This window comes from Labrus mixtus, chromosome 12 (assembly GCF_963584025.1).
Source record: "Labrus mixtus chromosome 12, fLabMix1.1, whole genome shotgun sequence".
Taxonomy (NCBI): Eukaryota; Metazoa; Chordata; class Actinopteri; order Labriformes; family Labridae; genus Labrus; species Labrus mixtus.
The window spans coordinates 19,173,199-19,195,707 of NC_083623.1; the positions used below are offsets into that span (position 1 = coordinate 19,173,199).

Below are 22,509 nucleotides of genomic sequence, written 5' to 3' on the forward strand. Positions count from 1 at the left end.
TTGTCCTACTCACAGAAAGTGTTGTGACCAGCAGTAATTAAAAAAAATGAAATAACTTTCACGATAACCGCTAGGGATGGGTACCAATAGTCCAGTACTCGAGTATTCATTGTTGTCATTATCCAAGTAACGCTCACTACTCACCTGCGCATGCACTGTCTCAGGCCATAGTTCTCTGTGAGCATAACATGCACCATGTCAGACATTACTAGGAAAAGTGATGTCAATAACAAACAAACAAAAGACAACAACAAATCAGACAACTTAAAGTTTGTCTCCTCAAGTTGTCCAGGGTAGCCTTTTTAATAGATTAAGAAGGGAAAAAAAGAGGGGGAAAATCCCCATGAAACATTGAACTAAACTAAAGTAATAAACTTTGAGAGTCATAAATGACTTTGTGCTCCTGCCATTTTCTTTTATCCAGTGCAGCAGAACAAATGTCAGAGAGGAAATGATTATCAGAGCAGCAGCTGTCTCTTTCAGGTGCTGTTTTCTGCAGCCTATTATTTTCAAACAGGGCCAGTTACGCAACCAAAGAACAACAGAGAAAGAAGAAAAGTGCAACTCGGTCCAAATGATTTCTAATCACAGCTATGTAGGCCAAAGGTGCTGCTGGACTTTGGACCGGGCCCCAGGAGTCTCCCCCAGCTCCATGTGGCCCATGAGAAGGCTTCTGGTTCCCCTTGGGGTTAACGCTATCTGGGCCCAGCTCCAAACCCAAGCCCCAGGCCTTGATTAGAGCATTGAGACCTGGACTCTCTTACCTCGGAAGCCCATCGGAGGAGTTGCAAGCACTCCTGTCCCGACCGACTACTGGGCTTTATTCAGCATGCAGCTATTGTCAAAACACACGCACACACACTGACCCTCTGGCAGTGGGCGCTCACAAGCTTTTTTATGGTATTAATAAGCTTTGCAGCGAGACATGGTGGACACACTGGAGTCTCTGTGTAAAAATGTTTGGATGCAGCTCTGTACATGTTTGAACATCATTGCGTCATGTGTAAATCATGCTCTAAAAGCGACCAGCTATTATAGCTGCTTGTGTAGACTCTGGTGTAATTTGTCAGGGGGCCCCAGTATTGGGAGGGGTCTGAGATGCAAGAAGAGGCTGCCCCTGGTTTGTTTTGATGCTGAGCCAGAGCTTCAAGAAGGAAAATACAAGCCTAATGCATGCATGTATCAGAAACACACACATGCATTTATAATAACAACAAGTTTAATTTGACTTTGGAGTGAGAAAAATGAGCTGTGAGTGTCGCAGCAGCAGTAACAGCAGTAGCAGTGGTGACAGTGAGGAGGACATTCAGATGGACAGTCTGTATCTGAAGTCTTTGGAGGGCTTTGTCACTGTGATAACGTCCCGAGGCGACATTATGTTCCTCTCTTAGAACATCAGCAAATTCCTATTGCTCACACAGGTAAGCAACCATAGAAGCACACAGCAAGGATTAGAATAAAGGCTGGCATTGATTGTTGTAAAAAAGGAACTTTTAATAAATGAACATGCATTCAGACAAACACAGTTCTGCAACTTCAAAATAAATATTAAGAAAAAAGATGTATTCAGTGGAGTAAAACAGTGTGGGACTACATCAGACATAGCTGAAACCAGGTAGGAAAAATCGGCAGGATTTCAAATGATGTTTATGATCTTGTTCAGGTCAAGAATGAGGCTCAATTCAAAACGTACTCAGCAGTTTTTATTGACTGGCATTAACTTACAAAGGCATATCACAGAGGAGAAGATGAATTGTCTTTGTTTGATGACTCTTTGCAGTGAGCGATGGGATGAGTTTCTGCTTGTTTTGTGTTGAATCAATTTTCGGTAGGGGCCACAACAACCCAGAAAAGAAATCCAGCTTTTTTCTTGTGTTTAACCAAAGCAAACTGGCAAACAAGTCTCACCCTGATACTCATTGTGGAGACCAACTGCTGCTGTAAAGCTTTCAAAAGCTTTCAAAAGACTTTCGTAGGAAAGTTATTTTTCATGTAAAAATGTTACCTGTGTTTATTTTATTGTTATAATGTTGTTCTTATTATTCAGGTGAACCTCACCGGTCACAGCATCTTTGACTTCACTCATCCATGTGACCACGAGGAGATCAGAGAAAACCTCAGCCTGAAAACAGCTGGTCAGTATAAACACACGCCTCTTATCCTCATTTCACATACCATCTAATTCTTCTATTTATTATTGTCAATATTATTTATTAGATAACCACCCCCCACAAAATACATAAACAAATATTAATATCATATGTCAGTCCCTGCTACTCTTTATTTAAAAAAGTCTGTATACCTGTTGTACTCCTTCTGGAAATGCAACAGGAGCAAAGGTCATGAGGTCAATAAAAGGTAACCGGCTGGTCTTATAAAACCATAAACAGGCCGGCTGAGTGCTTCACATGGAAATCTGCCCGTCACATGATGTAAGGTGTGAAAGTTGCTCTGAAGTATATAAAGGTCACAGAAGTATAATGATGTCATTGTGCAGTTTGAAGACAAAGTGATGGAAAAGGCACAGGAAATGAACAATGTTGCAGTAAAGCTCTGTTTTAAGCAGCAAAATGTAGAATAGTTAACTTCAATTCACCAATATAAATATCGATGTATTACACTGCTCTCTCCTCATTGAAATCAACTGAAACAAGACGCACATGCTCAGAAACCAAAAAGCGAGTTGGACAGAGGGCCTTACCAACTTCCCAAAGGCTACATTCTTTGGCACAGTAACAAAACTTTATTTTATTTTTTTCCTGAGTACTGAACCTTTTTAAAATTCTAACCATAAGTGGTCGACCCCAGACTGACTGCTTGTGCTATTTGCAACTTTTTGCGGGTCTCTATGCACAAAATAACTTATTATGCAAATTTAACTCATCAAATCATCCAAGTTGCTTTTTTGCTTTTTCCAAATTGTATCACTCTGAGAGTTTCATCAAATGTACATTGCATTAAATAAAATGTATAATTATTATTAAATAGTGTAATCAATAAAACATAGTGCCTTATAAAGTCCAAAAAATGTAATGGGATCCAACTTCTCTTGCACATGTCCACTTAGAGGAACTTCATCCCATGTGGTACCACTGGTAAAGCTTGTAATACAGAAGTTTAGTTACCGAGCGTTCAATGCACATTATTAACTTTACAATTTGAGTAAAGCCTTAAAGATTATGAGACAAATTTTGTTGTTGGCACCACGGAAAGGGTCAGTGCGTGCGTGTGTGTGTGTGTGGCTGTGGGGAGTGCAGGGGGAATGGGTTGATAAGCGCTGAACGAGATTTCTTCATGAGGATGAAGTGCACGGTGACCAACAGAGGACGCACCGTCAACCTAAAGTCAGCCAGCTGGAAGGTGAGAGAGAGAGAGATCTGAGAATGAGCCAACATAAATATAATAAATAAAATATTATATTTAAAATAAAATGAAGAAACATAACCGTTACATGGATTTTTAAATAATCACTTTTTTACAAGAAAAGAAAATGTACACCAATTTTTTTTTCTACATACCTATCCTTCCAATAAACACTCTCTTCCCCTCTAGGTGCTGCATTGCACCTGAAGATGTACACCAGCTGCCCTCCATGAGTGCTGTGTGGCTTCAAAGAGCCTCCACTCACCTGCGCTGTCCTGATGCGCGAACCAATCCCACATCCGTCCAACATCGACACGCCGCTGGACAGCAAGACCTTCCTGAGCAGACACAGCATGGACATGGAGGTAGGCTCACACACAGACACAGCCCGAGGTCGGCTTACTTTACAGACGGTTGTCAGGAGAGCAGTGTTTTGATTCATCACTGTTTCTATCGGTTTTTCATGAAGACAGTAAGATGAACTGAAATATGGTCAAATAAGAATAGAAAATGCTAAATTGTAGAATATTGTATTGAATTACAGAGGCCTACAGAGGTCTTTAAAGACATCCCAGACTTTGATTATTATCATGCTTTTTATTGTTAAAAGTCCTTAATCTGTTACTGTGAAAAATTTGCAGGTCAGCAATTCAAATTCAAATTCATTCAGAATTAATAAGTGCCTGAGATTATGTCCGAAAGTCATTTTATTTCCTTTAACAAAACCAGTACTAGATTTATCGTGGCATATACTGTAGATAAGATAGTTTAATAATGCAGAACAAATCGTTGCAGATTGCTCCTGTATTAAGGTACAGTCGAATAAGATTCACACAACAGAGCAGAGAAACAAAGCCTCAGAAAAAGCACAAGTTCAAGTAAGCTACATATACGAAACAACAGCAAAATAAGCTCAATAATAAAAAAAAAAGAGTCTGAAACTTTCAAAAAGGTGCTAAAGATTGAGGGAATCAGAAAAAAGATTAGTGCACCTGTTGGGTTTTTAAAGAGACCGAGTAAAGTTCAGAAGAGTTCAACAGAACAGCAGCATCATTTATGGAGCACTGCCAGTTCAAATGTTTAGTACACACACACATATTTACACACTACCACAAGACTTTTTGACTGATTACGGTGCTGACTGTTTAGGTTTGACTTGGCAGAGGTGTCAGTGAGAAATTTGATTTGATTTGATTTGATTGATTTATTTGCTCAATTCAGTGTATGGTTTCAACACCATAATACACAACAAAAAATATTTTCTCATAATATAAATAAATAAATATAAGCCAGAGATGAAACATTAATACTTTAAGAGCTGTTTTGTAATAAGAGCACAACTATACTGCCCCTAGAACGATTCATTTTCATTCACATTTAAGATGATGCTAAATTACACTGCTATCTTCAGTCATATGCATTTTTTTACTTTTTCAAGCCAAATGTCTGGAGCAGCATGGAGATGTCTGAACAGTACAGTCAGGCGCCCTACAGTATGCGTTCATCTCCTCGCTCGAGGGATTCACTGGCTAGCTGGCTGCCAGACATTTCAGCCTCTCCCGCTCGCTTTGTTTCCATGGATACGATGCATTTTAATCTGTTACTGAACCTCGCTCTCAGATCATTTGCTTTAATTTGAACTTCAGCAGATCCATGTGGGCCTTTTTTCTTATCCCGTCTCCTCCCTGATCTCGTTGGGGTCTGCGCTCTAAGAGCAGAGGTAAACAAAGCTCTGTTAATTTAGTCTGTAAGTGATTAGATACCCTGCTGAATGCACTGACCACAGAAACAGTAAATCTGCTCAGTCTCCACGTCAGCCCCTCCTTTTTGGGGGGCTGAATAATTACAAACCTAAACAAAGTCTCCCCAACTCCCACTGGGGCCATTGTCATCATTCAGTCGCCTTGTGAGAAAACAACAGCCAATTGTAAGCAAGCAATAGATTCTAGTAAAAGTGGAAATAGTTTTTGTTTGGGCTTTGCTTTAATAACACCCTATTGAGGCCTTCAGAACCTGTCACTACCACAGGAGCACGTTTCTCTCTTCCTCCTCGCCGTCTGTTATCCTCTCTCGCTCTCTCTGTCATCTGTGATCAAAGCTGCTGGTCCTAAAGAGTCTGATGGACGGATGCAGCGCTTTCTTTCTCTGTGATCTCAGATCTGTTCGTCCATGTCTGCACTTAAAAGCTGACAGGTCTTATTGATCTCAACTGTTTAAAGACTCTATCTTTATAAATCAGGGGGCATAGGTGAGAGCAGAGTCCAATAGTTTGACATGTACAGCATTATAATATGTGTGGCAGAGAGTGCCACAAATTAAATTAAAGTAATAAGTGCCCTGCACTTATTACTTTAATTTAATTTATATGCAATGTAGGACACAGGACAGGTGCATTGCTAAAGTTACTTGTCGTCTTTTTTATATCTAAGGGTGATTTTGTTGTAAGTGCATGATCATGTTTGCATGTTTGGAAATAAAAAGTATTTTCATTTGTCAAGCTCAGAGGGTACCAACCAACAGAGCTCGTTTCAGACACTGCGACTTTTTGGTCACTGATTTGAGCCAGGCCTGCCGGCTGATGGATTGCAGAGCCCACACTTAGGGCTTTCACACTCGCAGGAAATTCCTGAAAAAGTCCGGATATTTGCAGGAGGAGCTTTTTGAATGCAAACAGAATTTTATTCCACTCTGATTTCTTCTCAAGTTTCTCCCGCCAGTCCCCTAGTTTTTTTTTTCTGCATAAAGTCTGAGTGAGCTGATGTGAGAATGCAGCAGGAAAGAAACAGTTGTGTAATTTTCAGGACAGTTACAAGACAAACAACTGTAATGAAATATGTTTTTTTCTGGTTTGAAATATCCAACCTTTAAAAGACAAATGAAGTAATTGCATTCGGAGAAACAGTGGGATATGACTGTGCATTACCTCCCAGGTGCTTTGGCTTTGGTTTAGCTCTTTTATTTAATACATTTTTCTACAGAGCCTTTAAATCTTTATTCAGAAAACCTCTCTTTGTTAGCATCACTCTGGTGTCAGGGTGCACAGTAATGCATAGACTGGAAGTAGAATCTGAAATCACTGAATTGTTATGGAGATTGTTGGCTCCAGGGAGGCTTCTTTAGAAAATCAGGATAACTGGCAATGAGATGCTGTTAAATGTATTGAAAATGAGATGATTAAAGTTCAAGAAAGCTCACACTCGGGGGGAGCTCAATGTAGGAGAGAGAGCAGAGATGGGCGAGGACCTTTTTTTAGCTGCTGGAGGAGGAAATCTATCATCGGCAAAATATAACAATTTCTTAAGCAGACAGACTCAGCAGGGGGTCTGAAAGAAAACTCTGCTCTATTTTGAAGAAATTCAAGAACACTCAACAAATCTGGAAGAAAAACACATTTCCTCACAGCGTGAAAAACTGTCACCCAGTCTGATTTGTGCTACCTTATACTGAAAAACATAAATGGATGATTTCATCTAGTCTGCTGATGAATACCAGCCAAAGCTTCTGATGTCTAGCTGATACTTAAGTCAAGGGATATAGATGTCGTTTTTTATTCCTGACATTTTAACATGTGTTGAAATTCCACTCAAACGTCTCCCTAAATAGTAAACAGCAGAAGCTGCCTTTTCTCTTCCTCTTAGGAGCAGAGAGCTAAAGAAAATCCTTACACCACTGTATGTGTTGTCATCCTTTCACAGTCTCATTGTGTGTCATTTGCTTTTGCAGTGAAATTATCACAGCATTCCAGCTCTCAAAGGACTTTTTCCCTGAGAAGTCGACCAAATGGATTGATTAGAATTAGGCTACTTGATTTCCCCACCGTAACTTCCATTTATAATACATACGGCTTTGTGTAAAACCTGAATGCTTTTTGGAGGAGAGTCGAGTGTCTCTTTATCTGACTTTCAGTGTTTGAACAGTTATGCAATATTAAATACTTGGACCCAAAGATCTGTTGCACATTCTTGTTCTCTGTAAGTGATTAAGTGGTGTGTGTGTGTGTGTGTGTGTGTGTGTGTGTGTGTGTGTGTGTGTGTGTGTGTGTGTGTGTGTGTGTGTGTGTGTGTGTGTGTGTGTGTGTGTGTGTGTGTGTGTGTGTGTGTGTGTGTGTGTGTGTGAGGATTATTTGGCACTTAAATTCATCTTTTCTGACACTGAGCTGAACCCATCAGCGTTTTCTGCTTTGTTACAGTTAAAAGTGTCAGTTTGGATAAAGACAGCCTTCAGTAGTTATGAAGACAGATGCGCTCGAGTAAAAAAAAAAAAAAGTGACAATATGGAAATTTAACAGTTATTAAATATGCTTCTTCTGATTTGATGTTTCCTCACTGGGTAAACTGGTTAAAAGTCTAACTCACAATTTACACATGTGCGTGCCGCGGTCTGTCAGCGCCACGGTTTTGCTCTGTCAGACGTCGCGCCCCCCTGCTCCGCTGCATCCTTACGGAACGTGAGTGCCGCGGAGCGCAGCCATGAACAGCGGTACACACGCTAGTAGTTAACGGGGTAACTATACGCGGGAATATAGAGAAATATGTGCAATCAACATGTTGCTTTGTCTTTCTGTTTTTGTTCTTCTTTTGGTGCCCGTTTTGACGTAGTCTTGATAAAGTGATGGAAAATACATTTGTTAGTCCGTTGTGTTTTAATTTTGTAATTGACCGGATGCTCTGTGTCTGACTTCCTGTCCGGGTCGTATTATTCTGTCCAGCTTGATGAGTGCTTGCAACATGCTCCGTCGAAAATCTGTTGTAGCTTGTGCGGTTAAATCCATGCACCTGATTTTAGTTGAACTAACCATTCTAATTTTCCTTCTCCGTTTTACTTGCCATCAGCCATGCATGAATTCTTTATGATCTAATTTCCCAAAACACAAACATCAGACTGTTTGTTGACCATCAAATCTGCTGCCAGGCGTTCATAACAGAGTCGTAAAGAAACACTGGACCTCGAGGGAGTAAAGTGGGGATAAAGCGGTGATTTTCCTGAAGATGATACATGGAGTATTGTTACACTGTTTACCAGGAGCTATTGCATCAGGGTCTTCTGAGATCCAGAACTGGACAGGCAGACGGAGAGCTCAGACATGACGATTGTACTATCAAACTGTCAGAGAAAGACACTGTAAATAGGGAACTGTCTTTTTTGTTACCAGCTTTGTTTTTTCAGGTATCTGGAAAATTGGGTATTTGATGACAGACATTTCAGCAATCTCACACCCTAATTACACAGTCAGAATGTTGCCACCCCCTAATGGTGGAAAAAAAAAAACAGAAAGCCGCTTTTTGATTCAACAAAAAATCCACATGACTTTGCAACAGTTGGCAGATGTGGGAGGATAACACAAGAGGTCAAAGAAAAGTTTCAGGCAAGTTTTATCTGAGTCTGTGATGTCAGTCTCTCTGTGACAGGATGTTCCACCTGTTCCATCACATCCATATCTTCTCATGGGTCCTTCTTCCTCTTCTCTTTACTCTCCTCTGTGGGAGTTTGTACCCCCTCAAAGGAGTGAAGCATTCAACTGTACGCCTGTCTTTTCTGATGCAATCCTGGCTAAGTTTTTATTCTCTCATCCCCTGTTTTTGATGCATCTGCTTCCTCTCTCAAACTTGCTGGAGGAAACAAAATAGACACAGAGACAGATTACTGTTCTGGAAACCCAAGGATATCCCAAAATAGGTTCTTTCAGGGTCTTGGTGTAGTGAAGATGGTCCAGAAGGGGCTTGCTTTCCTTGTTTTTCGTTATTGTGTGTGAGTGTCTTTAATTGAAAGCAGACTCTTGAACATAATGGCTGTCTTATGAGTCTTGCTCCAATCTGTTCGCCTGATGCTTTGATCTAAAAAGCAGACAATGGATATTAGTTCATAACAGTTGGCATTCTCAGTGAAAAATTAGTCCATTCTCCATTAATTCACATACAATAGTCTCTGATATTGGAAAAGGTGTGGAGCGTGTTTTCATCCAATCTGTTCACCATTAAAATTCACAGATATCGTTGTCTCCTTGCATTTTGACTGAGCACAAACTGGTCTATTGGACAGCATTACACAAACAGCCGACTGCTTAACAAGTGCAGATTCATCTTTGAGGCTTTCTCGTTTTTCTGCCGGTCTGTTTTTTTTTTTTTTGGCTGGTGTAGGGTCGAGAAATCAGGAGCTCAATTTTCTCTGTGCATCAGATCTGTTGATGACATTGTTTGAAACCTTCTTGCCAGTTTTTCACCCCAGCTTCTTGTCTCCATCTATCATACTACTTTTACTGTTTTCCTCAATTTCTTCGACCCATCTTCTCCCTTTACCCATTCAGCCACTCCACACCCCTCATCTAGCATAAATCCCCATCCCTGCATGACAGTCACCTCCCAATGAGCGGGCTTGTTTAAAATTGGTTTTCTGATCCGTTGGGGCTGAGTGGCAGAGATGTAATATGGGATAGCAGTGATTGCATGTTCCGATTCGGCAGACAGCTGTTACAGGACACCGAGGGATCATAGCTGACTTCTCGTCCTGATCCCTTCAGGACTGGAAATGCTCTCAGCAAACCTCACGACAGCATAAAGGAAAACACAATCAATAACCAAAATACACAAGGCCGTGGTCAGACACATTTCACTCAACAACACATGGAAGCTTGTAAGGTTTGTCCGATATGCTTTTCTGTTCAGGGGTTTTTGTTGATCCTGAGGCAGTTTAAAGTGGCTGTCATGTTAGATTTGCTGTGAATGTGTCATCGCTGCCACCACTTGAACTCACACTTTGTCTTCCTGAAAAACCAGTGTGGGTTTGTGTCAGCAGGCAAAGTGATACTTTACACAGATGTACCTACAGATGATCAACACTCACTCTGTTGGCCTGAAAGGAGGATGGAAAACGTTGGTAGTTATTTCATTATGTAGTCAAATAACTGCTTACCAGTGATGGAAAGTTTCAAAAGCGAAATCAGTATTTTGTATTTAATTACTCAATTAACTATCTGATATATGGGGACGATTTTTGGTGTTTGAACTGGCTGTCCATGTTCGCTTTGAAAAAGCTAATATGTCATGGATCGGTGTGTAAAACAAGGGAGGAGGCCAGAACAACTAAAAATATTTATTTCAACAAAAAGTCAGAAGTCAAAAACAAGACTTACTACTCAACAAAAACCAAAAGGTAACAAAGGGAGCCACAAGGAATCACAGGAGCATGAGCAAAACTAAAATCTAACAAGGACCAACATACACAACAATGAACTGACAACAGAGGGAAGGAACACTGAGACTAACTAGACACAGGTAATCAGACACAGGTGAGACTAACGACACAGGTGAAGACAATGAGAGCAATCAACACTGGAGGGAAACACACAGAGGCAGGACACGACAACTACCACATAAATCAGGGAACACTAATGACATAAAAAACTTAATAAAGTTACAATAGACACTAGAACATAAAGAAACACTAGGAAACAAAATAAAAAAATAACACACGAAACACTAAAGACTAACCTAGAAAACACACAAGGGAAACACCAGGGAAGAATTTTTATTTATTTTTTTATTTTTTTCCTGAAAGTAGCTCAATTTACAACAGAACAGCTGTGATTTTGAGATTCATGTGGCATATGTTAAAGGTGAAGATGTTAAATTCATTCAGTACTTGTTTTGTTGACATTTTTTTAAAGTAGTAGAAACGAATTCAGTGACCCCAAAGAGACTTTTTGGTCTCTAGTTTAAAGCTGCCACTAATCCAGTGACATAATTGAACTCTTCATCTGTTTAAGCTTGGTGTCATTTTACACCGTCGTGTTCTGTGTGGTCCCAACACTTTGATGAAGACTGATTTATTTGATGATGACTTTACTCTCTGAAAATTGTAATATGGTTTTGAAATTCATGCTGGACCAATTATAAATCTTACGTCAAACAGGTTTCCAATTGTTTGAACTTGTTTTCCATTGCCTGGGTCAGAGTAAAATGAAGGCAAACTGTGAGAAAAAGCAGTGCTTGTTTGCATAAAATAAAGTTTATTTATTGTGATGAATTCAGTCTGTCGTGCTGTGTTCATTGCAAAGGCTCATATTGCCATAATGATAAAATTGCGATTTTTATTTTTTTTATTTTTTTGTGCAGCTCTAAAATAAATTCAAATGATCTCATTTCAATACAAATGGAAAGGCACCAGAGAACCCTGGATATGATTTACCGGCAGAACAGATGGGGGTTGATTTAAGCCTTTCTGATGTTTTGAGAACCAAATCAGCATTTGGGAATGTGCCCCTCAGTCATGTTGCCATTGCACACTGATGTAATTGATTTTGAACCATACCCAAGAAAAAGCAATGTTTAAGATCAGTCTAATTCTCATTAGAATCCATTAAAAGAAGTAAGACCATATTCAGAATGTTAATGATTATTTTGCAACCTTGGACTACTTAACACTTTTGCATTACTCATTATTCTTCCATTTCTCTTTGTGTGATGTAATTGGCAGTCCTCTACTGTTGTGGTCCATTTGCCGTGGACCACTTCTGCTCATGGAGCTCGGGGGATCCACAGCCAGCCATTTCAATAATTCACTCATAAATAATAGATCTATTTTAAATTAAAATTCTAACAGGGACTTTGGGGGTGACTCAATCAGGCAGTATTTGTGCTTTGGCGTTCACTCCGACTAACAAATCACTGTGAACTCAGTTTTTATCACTTGGAGCTCCACACATCATCTCACTGCCAAGCTTTTCTGCCACAAACACAGCCACACTCGTGCTTCCTTTCATCTCAGCACTGTATATGCTGTTAAATTGAACATGAAACTTCTAATATGACTGCTGGCACTTAATACTCAACTGGAAAACAAAGTACATTCCTGACACATGATTCAAAATTCTCTGCAGCCATCAAGGAACTAAAATGTATAATCAAACAACAAAGGCCACACAGTTTGTATTCCTCTGTATCTCTGCTCTAATTATAAACCTGCCATGTATACTGAAGCTGCAATCAGAAGAGATACTTCTGGGAAATAACAGTTGATAATGTAAGAAGAGGAGGATAACAGCCCTGCTCTAATTAGTCTGCAAATTGGAATGAAATAAATTGTCTTTTCAGCATAATGATATATCGAGTCTAACGGCAAAACAATCCAAAAGTAAATGAAACCAACTATGATGGCTAAATTTGATTAATCTGCAGAATTACTCTACTGATTGACAATTTGATGTGGGTAGTCTGCAATAGATAAGTAAAATGCCTAAAGTAAACCTTTATTTGTTATGACACTTTGTGAATCCCTGGAACAGAGAATATTTAATGACTTATAACCATCGTCTCTCTTAAGAGAATAAAAGCAGCGGGAAGACTGTGTGGGTGTGTTTGTGTTCCTACTCAGTGTGACTACTTCGACAAAGTGAACAAATGAATAAGCGCAGCTGAATAAACCATCTGAGAGTCATTGAATAGCAGATGCTGCTTCAAGCCGTCAAACCGACACATTATGACACTCAAAGATTAAGGATTATAAAGGTCGCCAGTGCTACATGTGAATTTCTTTCCCAGTAAGACTGCAAACATCGTATAGCTCGTCCTTTCAATGATAAGTAAAGAGTTAAGATTCTCATTATGAACACTCTCAAAAGAACAAAGTAGAAATAACACAGGCTGAACAGAGGCTGTCATTTAACCATACTGAAACTCTTTTTTCTGCTACATGACACTGAACCTTCATAAAACTGCATTACTGATTCAGACAAAAGTATAATGACACAATAAAGACCTCACTGCAAAAATAAGTTGATGATGGTATCTCTGGTTTTGATTTCTTATAGGCATTAATGTAACACAGTCACTACTGTAAGTACATAAACAACTGGACAGTTGTTACCATTATAAGGTTCTTGCATGTATTCGAAGTTGATATCACTTTGTACTTCACTACATATTTAGAAACATATTGTACTAACACATGCCAAAACATTTTTAGCAGCTGTTGTCAGTCACTTTGTTAAAGTCAGCTGCCTGCTCTAAAAGACCATCTTTTGGGGCGCCGGTGGTGCAGTGGTTACTGTGCGCGCCCCACGTATTGCGGCTGTAGTCTTCCAAGCGGGCGGCCCAGGTTCAAATCCAGCCTCTGGCTCCTTTCCTGCATGTCGTTCCCCACACTCTCTCTCCCTGATTTACAACTCTATCCACTGTCTTGTCTCTCCATTGAAGGCCAAAAAGCCCAAAAATAAATCTTTTAAAAAAAAAGGGCATCTTTAGTACATCTTTCTCGAAATTTACGTATGAAAGTGGTTTGGTGCATGGGCGTCAGCGAATGGCTCCACAGCGCCCCCAAACGTCCACTCTTATGCCGCAGCATATGCCACTCGTGCCAACTATTTATTGTGTTTGTTCATTGTTTGACATAAATGTTAATAAAACGCAGCAGTTGTATTAAACATTAGCATTTATGAGGAAATTAAAAGCATAATTTATGTTTCCTTATAGTCTAGCAAAATGGATGTTTGTGCTTTCAATGTTTTTCTTGCAAGAGTACAGGACAAACGTATTGTATTTAGTAAATGCCTAAGACTAACTGTTTCACTTACTTTTTTGTTCATTACTTCTCAGCTGTAGTGTTACTAACAGCTGAATTGCTAAATACTCTGTCAGAAAGCTTTTGTTTTTGTTTAATTCAGAAGATCAAATGCAAAAGATGTTAGTTCTCCACATGCAGACATATTAGCACTGTTAGCGCTTTCACCTCCATTGCAGAGCTTGTGATGACTCCGCTGTGTCTCACTCAGCATGCCGACTGAGAGTTTCCAATGCAGATCAGAGTGTGAAACCAGCTGCACTCCAACACTCTGTTATGGATCCGTTAATTTAAAGGACTGTGCTTGGTGTCAGCACAGATCAATATGTGGATGGACTTTCCACAGCAGGCTCATTTTGCATAGGGCTTCTATTGAAGAAGGATATATAAAACATATAGTAAAATATGTGACGGGAAATCAATGCTCTTTGATGGGGACCCAAACCTGACAGCTCGATAAACCACTGCCTCCTTTTTCCTACTATGACTATATCCTGTTCCTACAAGGGACTTAAACCCTGCAGACCAATTCAGATTACAAGCTGCTGTCAACCAGTGCACAGGGAACCAGTGAGGAGGGTTCTGTAAGGGAAATAAGAAATAGTGTGTATAACTTTAATGCTTCTAATTATCACTACCTCATTCAGATACTGTACAGAGGCTCCATCCTGGAACAAAAGAGGGACCTTTGAATGAAGTCCGGGAAGGGTATGATTATTCAAGTAGCCTACTTGTTGTTGACATCATTATTTGAGAAACATTTCACAACTAGCACACCAGCAAATGCTTTGTGATGTCTGGATGTACTTTGAAAAAAAATAAAGAATAATTTATGTAGTTAGTGGGTAATTGATTACTTGTTCATAAGCTAATCACATATTATAGTACTCAAATATTATATTTACCGAAAATGCCCTGTCCTACAACTTACTGGACTGCCAATTAACTCGTAATTTCGATGATGTAATTCATAGAAACTTCATTCTTTACAAGATATTATGTTGAATTTTATGTTTTTAAAAGTCCTTTTTTGTTCTTAACTAAAGCTTTGAAAAAAAAATTTATTTACAGAATTGTGCAATGAAATTTTGAATTTTTGATCAAGAAGATCCTGATTCATCTTTCCAATAGTAGCTTTAGACACAAGATTTGGACCTACATTAGTGATCTTTATAGACAAGCATTAGCAGCTGATGTCGGATGAAAAACCAACAACCAAATCTAAAAGAGTTCATTCATAGGCTGTTTGAAAGCAGCTCCAAAAAGACAGAAAAAAACCCCTCTGACAATTCAAGTGAAGGCTTGTTTATGGTTTTCCCTCACTTCCTTTAAGACTCTTCTGTGTCTAATGATCCCAGCGTGTCTCTCCAGTGTATATCTTACCCCAAGCAGAGCGCTGTTTGGACTCCCCCCTGTGCTCACAGGAGCTCCGAGCCGCACTGACCGCTTCATCTTGTGGGATAAACCAGTCTTTCAGTCTCCTATCAAACCCTGGGGGAGCTGAAACCTCAAAGGTTGAATTTTACAAGCAGAAGTCCATTTCCCTGCTCGAGTGGTGTCACAAGTAGAAAATAAACTGGCATTTTGAATATATTTGCTTATTGGTCTTCTTGTGAGGCTCAAATGACTAATGCTGTGTATTAAGTCAAGTAAGCTACAAAAAGAGCAGTAAGTGTCCTGTGGGCACATTGGTAATTATAAACCTTAATGGAGTCATGAGAGGTTTTGATCTAACGTGCTGTATTGCACATTTACCTCACTTAATACTGCTATTTTAATGAGCTGCAATGAAAGATGATAGGCACTCTGCTGTGGTATTACATATCCTTTTCAATATCCAAAGTTCATCTAAGTGGAGCTGATACTGAGTGCTCTCATAATGTTGCAGCTCAGCTCTCCTACAACAAATACTGGCCCTTTGTTTTGCAAGCTTGTAGTCTGTTGAGAGATGTGCTGAGGTGATGTACAATATTTCAGTGCGTTTCATTTTAGCAGGTGTAATCCAGATGGGGACAGGACATTGAACAAAACTCTGCACCGCATGCTTACATTGTCCATTGAAATTTACATTATGCAATCTTGTATTATTCTGATATATTTATCAGACCAGCTTGAGTGTCGGCCAAAAACCTGACTGTTCTCTGCTGTCGGTCCCAGTTGACCAAAGGTTGCTTCTTTGTTTCGCTCAGTTCCCAGAGAAAAACAAAAGGAAGCTACATAAGAGAGTCACCTCCATTGAACTGCCTGTCTGCCCTGTCAGTTTTGTAATCTGTGTGTGCATGCATCACAGGGAATAAGCTTCAAATAACCTGCTTAGCTCATGAGACTAAGTGCCTTAATAAGACTTATTATTGGGCTTTTTATACCTTTATTTTAGAGACAGGACAGTTGAGTCAGAAATCAGGGACTAGAGAGTGGGGAATGACATGCGGGTAAGTAGCCACAGGTCAGATTTGAACCCGGGCCGCCCGGCCTGAAGGACTTCAGCCTCTGTACATGGGGCTTGCACACTAACCACTATGCTACCGTAGCTCCTGAGATGATTTCCAAAGATAATCTGTTGACATTTAATTGTTCTTATTGCACATGTGGGCTACCAAATGTAATTACAAATCTCAATACACGAGGAGTAATTACCTCTCAGGAGCAAGAACTACTGCCCTCACATCACATCCCATAAGCAGTTACAGGGGAGCTGGGGGACGAATGCATGTAATATGTGGAGGTGTGAGGTTTTGGATCAAGCAAATGGTTGTCTGTTTTTTTCCTCCGCCAAAACATCCCAGTATTTGACTTAAAGATTGAATATTGTAAAATAAAATCCTGGCACTGTCTCTCTGCAAAGGAGACTGTTTCCTTTCATATTGTAGAACATCAAAATACATTTAATATATTCTTTGGCGCTTGATGGTGGTTGGCCAGGTTAGTGCTCATTTGTTGCTACTCATTTTGTCATTTTCCTCAATTTTAATGACAGACAAGAACTATAAAGTTGTCTCTGAGGCTGCTGCTGTGACAGGCCGAGGATATTTTGTTCCCCTAACACTCACCACATATCAGGCAGAGTCCTGGCCTGTTGGCCAGAGCCAATGGAGGCCAACACGACCGCTGACATGCTCCTGTGGGAGGTGTTACCATGACATAAAGAAGTCTCCACAGCTCACATGTTCAAGTACAAGTTGGCTTCTCTAAGAAGTCTTACCACTGCTGCTTAGTCCCACATACAAACATGTTCACAGGTGCCGTAGCATCCAGCTGTTATAGTTTCTATCAAGAGAAAAGATGCCAAAAAAGGAGGGACTGAGGTGGTTTTCAAGGTCAAGCTGCTACCTTTAAGCACTCATGGGATATTAGGCAGGGTTTCCAGCACTGCATTTCCACTGATGCTTGTCGGCCTCACCCCTGTGATCACGCTGCTCTTTTCTAAAACATGTGTGCGTCGAGCCAGGAGCCTGCAGAGCTGTCGGAACGTCTTAGCGGGAATTTCAGTGGAAGTGAAGTCTGTTCCTCTTCAGAGGTTTTGCCCGGGGCTTGAAATTAAAGTCTGTATCTGTAACACCAGGAGCTCGTGTTGTTTGTTTTCATTATGGCTTTGTGCTGCTGGGGGTCTGGGGTTAACTGTTTGGGTCTGGAAGGATCCCCTTTTTTTTTTTTATTTAAGATTTTGAGTGAAACTGTAAATACCACCAGTTATGGCTGACATTTTCCACATACTTGCTCCATACTGATGGTTATGGCAGACACACAAACAGCTGCATCTCTGCAAGATTGAGACAGGTGTAGTAAATGGTGCTGCAGAAAACTCCTGAAAAACAAAATATGACATATAATGTCGGATATTTTCTTATCCCTGTCAGAATAAAAAATTACTCCATCTGAAATTTCAGACTTTCTGTCTACTTATTTTCTTGAATTTTGTCAGAAGTGACGTCCACTACAGGATCGTGTTTGATTTTAGTGCAAGACTGTCTGAGGGTCCCAAGATCCCAGCCCCATAATGTACAGTAGGTTATCTGCCTTGTAAATGGTAAATGGACTTGAGCTTGTATAGCGCTTTTCTAGTCTTCTGACCACTCAAAAGCACTTTTATACCGTAGGTTACACCTACCCATTCACACACTGATGGCAGAGGTTTCTATGTAAAGTGACCATCACACTCCAACCGGGTTTTTGTTAAGTCAGAGAAACCATCTGCTGCCTGGTTATAATGAGTGGCCGGGGAGGAGGAGACTGGAAATGTGGAGAGCAAATTAACTAAAGTGAGAATGTCCGCCACTGTATCAGAAACTACAACACCTTCCTGCTTATCTCCAGCAGGTCTGCCATCTTCAGAAACATCTTGTCTCCGTTCGCCTGGCTACAAAAACAATTCTGTTACAGTGTGCATGTTTCTGTGTTTGTGTATTTTCTGTCTAACCTTGATGATTTTCAAATCATTTTCATATTCCCCGGCATCCCTGGTTACATTAAAACTATTACAGATGGATTGCCCTCAGAAAAAATGTTCTTTTGTTTGTCTGTGTTTTGGTTAAATGGGTAGGAGTACTAATGAGTGAACATCATGAGGGTGCATGACTAAGCAATAGAGCTGATGCTGTGAGTTGATGAGGAGTTTTCTGTATAAAGGAGGAGAAGGTGAAGCATGGCATGGAGAGAAACAGTAAAGCTCAGAGAGCAGTGGAGGAAAAATACTCATTAAAACAAATAGCTGGATATAGAAAACAACTCCTCACCTTGAAAAGAGTCTAAATTTTCCCTCCCAGAGTCTCCGGGGATCTCAGGTGGGATTGAGCTCTGAGGGCTTCTTCTGCATCTCAATTTTCTCTTGTCTGAAGTCGACAGGTGGACCTGGACTAAAAGAGCTGACAGCCTGTCTCCACCTCCACCCAGCTTCACTCTCTCACTCCATCACTCTGTTTGATAGTTTGTCTTGGGATGTTTCTCTTCACTTTTCTTTTCTTTTGCCCCCCAGCACTCACAAACTGTCAGAAAACTTTCAGTATAGATTCATCAAGTAGGTGACACTCATGATCATGTCTGTGAGTGTGAAGTTGTTTATTGCAGAGCAGGTTTTGTGCTGCATTCAAATCATGTAGAGCTGCGAGGATTAAACAACATATCTATGAATTTAAATCATTAGCCAAATATGATCATTATTCAATTATTACCCTTGAATTGCTGGTCATTGTTGCCCTGTTAGCTAAGTGAAATATTACCCAGATATACGCATTGTTATTATCAAGCCATTACCTAGCTAATGCTTTGATATTGACATGTTATTACATATTCATTAACTTTTTGTTATCATTATTAACCCACTATTATCATATTACCATGCTGAATTATGCTGTGCTACCAAGATTTGGGGTTTTGATCTGTCAGTTTGATAAAAGAAGCAGTTTAAAGGTGTCACTTTGGGCTCAGAAAATGAGTATTCTTTACAACCTTCTGTCTTTGCATGGACTTAATTGTTAATGAATTAGACTCCAAAAACATTTTAGCAGATGAATCAATAAAGGAAACCAAGCTCACATTTCCTGCCATTTATCTTATTGTTAAAGTCTGTGTAAAGTTGTGATTACTCCAACTGAAAGCAGGAAATCTGAATTTTCCCTGAAATAGGATCGATCCCATCAAGCTGCTCACTTTGAACTGAATTGTTTAGATTGTATTATTGTCGATTTGCAGTCACCTGTCCTTCGTCTGGGTTTTGTTGACACAGCTGTTGCTATGCATGATGGGAGCTTACTGAAGTGAATTGCAGGTCAGGAAAGGATAATAGAACTGAGGGATGGAGGGATCAGACAGGAGGACTCGGGGGGGGGGGGGGGGGGGGGGTTCTGGTGGGTCTGGTGATTTTCTCGTAATTTCTATGAACTCAGGAGGCAGGCTGAGGCGAGCCAGGAGCCAGGTCCTGCTCTGCCCTCTCGCAGCCTGCTTGGGAGACTAAAGTGTCCAAGCTGCAGAAAGGGAGAGGAGAATATTGCTCAAAGGTCCAGTGGGGGATTGATCTTAGATTTTCATCATTCTGGGCTCTCCTGACAACATGTCACACTCCGTTACCAGAGCAAATTATAAAACATCTGGGGAGATGCTGGCCTAGTTGGGTCTGAGGAAGTCACATTGGTTTTACCGTCATACACACATCGTCATCTAGCTTTTTAATGAAAACATTAAAGTCCTGTCCCTGGCTGCCCATTTTAAAGATTATCTCAACCCTGTAAAAGTATTTCCTTCAATTTACCCTACTTGTTGTTGTTGTATTCAAAATTTTATAAGCTCACTTGACTGATCACACAAAGTTTAGTTCATTGCAAAATGGAGATATACCTTCATCATGCCTTTGAGAGACTTTTCTGTCCCTCGTTCTTGATATATGACGGCTATCATCAGCACTCACTCAATGCTAAATATACTTTATGAGAGGCTGCATCATTAAGTTTCACTTCAGGTCCGGAAAAAACTCTTTGTGATTTTTATTCTTGCTATGACATTGTATTTAAACAAAGGACTTAAGCGTTGTTAGCTTACAAACTGTGCTGTATGTCATGATAAGGCAAGGAAGGAAACAGACATAAGGTTGTGTAAAACGATTTTTTTGTGTAAAGACATTTCTTTTGAATTTTGTTAATTCTGTAATCAGTGAGGTTGTTTCTACGCCCTGCAGGTCTCAGGTGTGTCTCCTGGAGACAAACAGAGTCCAGGACTGCTGCTGGCTCTACGGGTGAGGTTCTGACAGACTCCCATTAACCAGCTCACACCTTGGGATACAGATGAGCTGTCTGCTAAGCAGCATTGAGACAGCGAGCCCAGCGTTAATGAATCTTACACACACACACACACACACACACACACACACACACACACACACACAGCATTTACACACACATGCACACTGATGGACAAAGTCACACATTCACATATTCCTCCTGATGTTTACTGTGATGTAAGTTTTACATGCTTGCTCACAGCAGATGTTAGCATGTATTCAACACACACACACACTCAAACATACATTTACATGCTACAGCCAGACAGCTCTGACCGGCAAGACTAGCATCAAATGCTAATGAGACATCTTGAATGACTTGACATGCTTAAAATGCATGTTTCCCTCGAAAACTTAACAAAGCATCTTATGCATCATGCATAATTAAAATCCACAAACAGTTAAATAAATCAGCTTATATATGCAGATAATTATCAAAATGTCAGCCTTATATCAATAAGTTAAAAGAAAGAGAGGACTGTACAATTTACCTTCACTCTGCTCTAATTGTTATGTCCTTGTTCATTTATTGTTGTCACTAACTGAAGCTGATTTTTTTCTAAATCAAACCCATGCAGCAATACTCTGAAAGTCTTCCAAATGACCTCCACCGGGTCTGATTTTGAATTTATTCAAGCTCCTTTTTTTGAAAATTGTTTCTGCAGTGCACACTGAGGAGTTCAGCCAATGTCCTCTTATTGTATTGAACTCACTCAGAGTGGCTCTGCCCTACAGCTGTTCATTTCCCTCCATTGCTCTGCTGGTCTCTGCCTCCTGTCCATCACAAACGTGAAGAATAATACTGACACTCAACTAATCCAGATTGTAACAGCTGCCACTCTGTTAACAAAGCATCGTATTTAAAACAACCCGTATGCCTCTTCTGCTGCTGCATGCACATTGTATGTTAAAGATTAGTTCAGGGTCTATTTTGGGGGGGGGGGGAGAGAGAGAGAGAGAGGGGAATGACATGTGGGATTTGAACTTGGGCTGCCTGCTTGGAGCACCACAACCTCCATACATGGGGCCTGTGCACTAACCCTGCGCCACCAGTGCCCCAAGGGTCTATATATATTTTTAAATTAACTTAAGGATGGAAGGAGGAGGTTGTGATGGGGTTCTTTTGTGTGTCCTGCCACACTCCAGAGTTTGAATCACTGAGTGCCAGGCTGCACTAAATAGTGAAGGACAAGAACTGACAGTATGAGGACGACATGCGACAATGTTTAAATGAATTTCTTATCTTTGCATTGCCCATCATCGTTGCTTATCACTACATTAAAACCGAAAAACTTTGCATTGATCATTTTTTCAGGATCTGCCACAAAAGAACGGACATGAAACACAGCATTGGCGAATATTAGCTCAATAACAAGTCATGATGAGCAGACCTGACCTCTCCTCAGGAGCCTTTTATATCAATCCTCTTTATTCTCGCTGTCTTTTTTAAAAAAAAAAATTTATATCTCCCTTCCCCTCCAGACTCTTCTGCCTGGACTATTATGTCAGCAGGGATAATATAAGGAATAGTGTGAGCTTCCCCCCCCCCCCCCTTTTTCTTTAGCTTTCTGCATGCTGTGATTTAGCCTCTGGTACCTCGGTTTTGGTGGACTATTTTTTTATAGCTTGTTCCCAAGCAGGGGGAGCTAGAGATGAGGGAGTAGGAGAGGATGAGTAGAGGAGGGAGGCAACGCTCAGGCCCAATACAGCTTGGTCTCACACCAGTACAGCTTCAGCATCGAATACTTCAGGGTTGGTTAAGAGTGTCTGGGTAATCACAGACTTCTGACTGCAGCATGTATTCTTGCACATACAGTAAAGCA

General features: G+C 40.3%; 1 protein-coding gene across 1 annotated transcript; it reads left to right on the plus strand.

The window, feature by feature from the left end:
- The first annotated feature begins 1,244 nt into the window (after positions 1 to 1,244).
- On the plus strand, positions 1,245 to 20,653 carry LOC132985400 (endothelial PAS domain-containing protein 1-like). The gene is given in 6 exon segments (XM_061052748.1): positions 1,245 to 1,421; positions 2,048 to 2,139; positions 3,258 to 3,360; positions 3,553 to 3,562; positions 3,565 to 3,728; positions 20,585 to 20,653. Coding segments are annotated over 6 exon segments (615 nt in total).
- Positions 20,654 to 22,509: the final 1,856 nt, after the last annotated feature.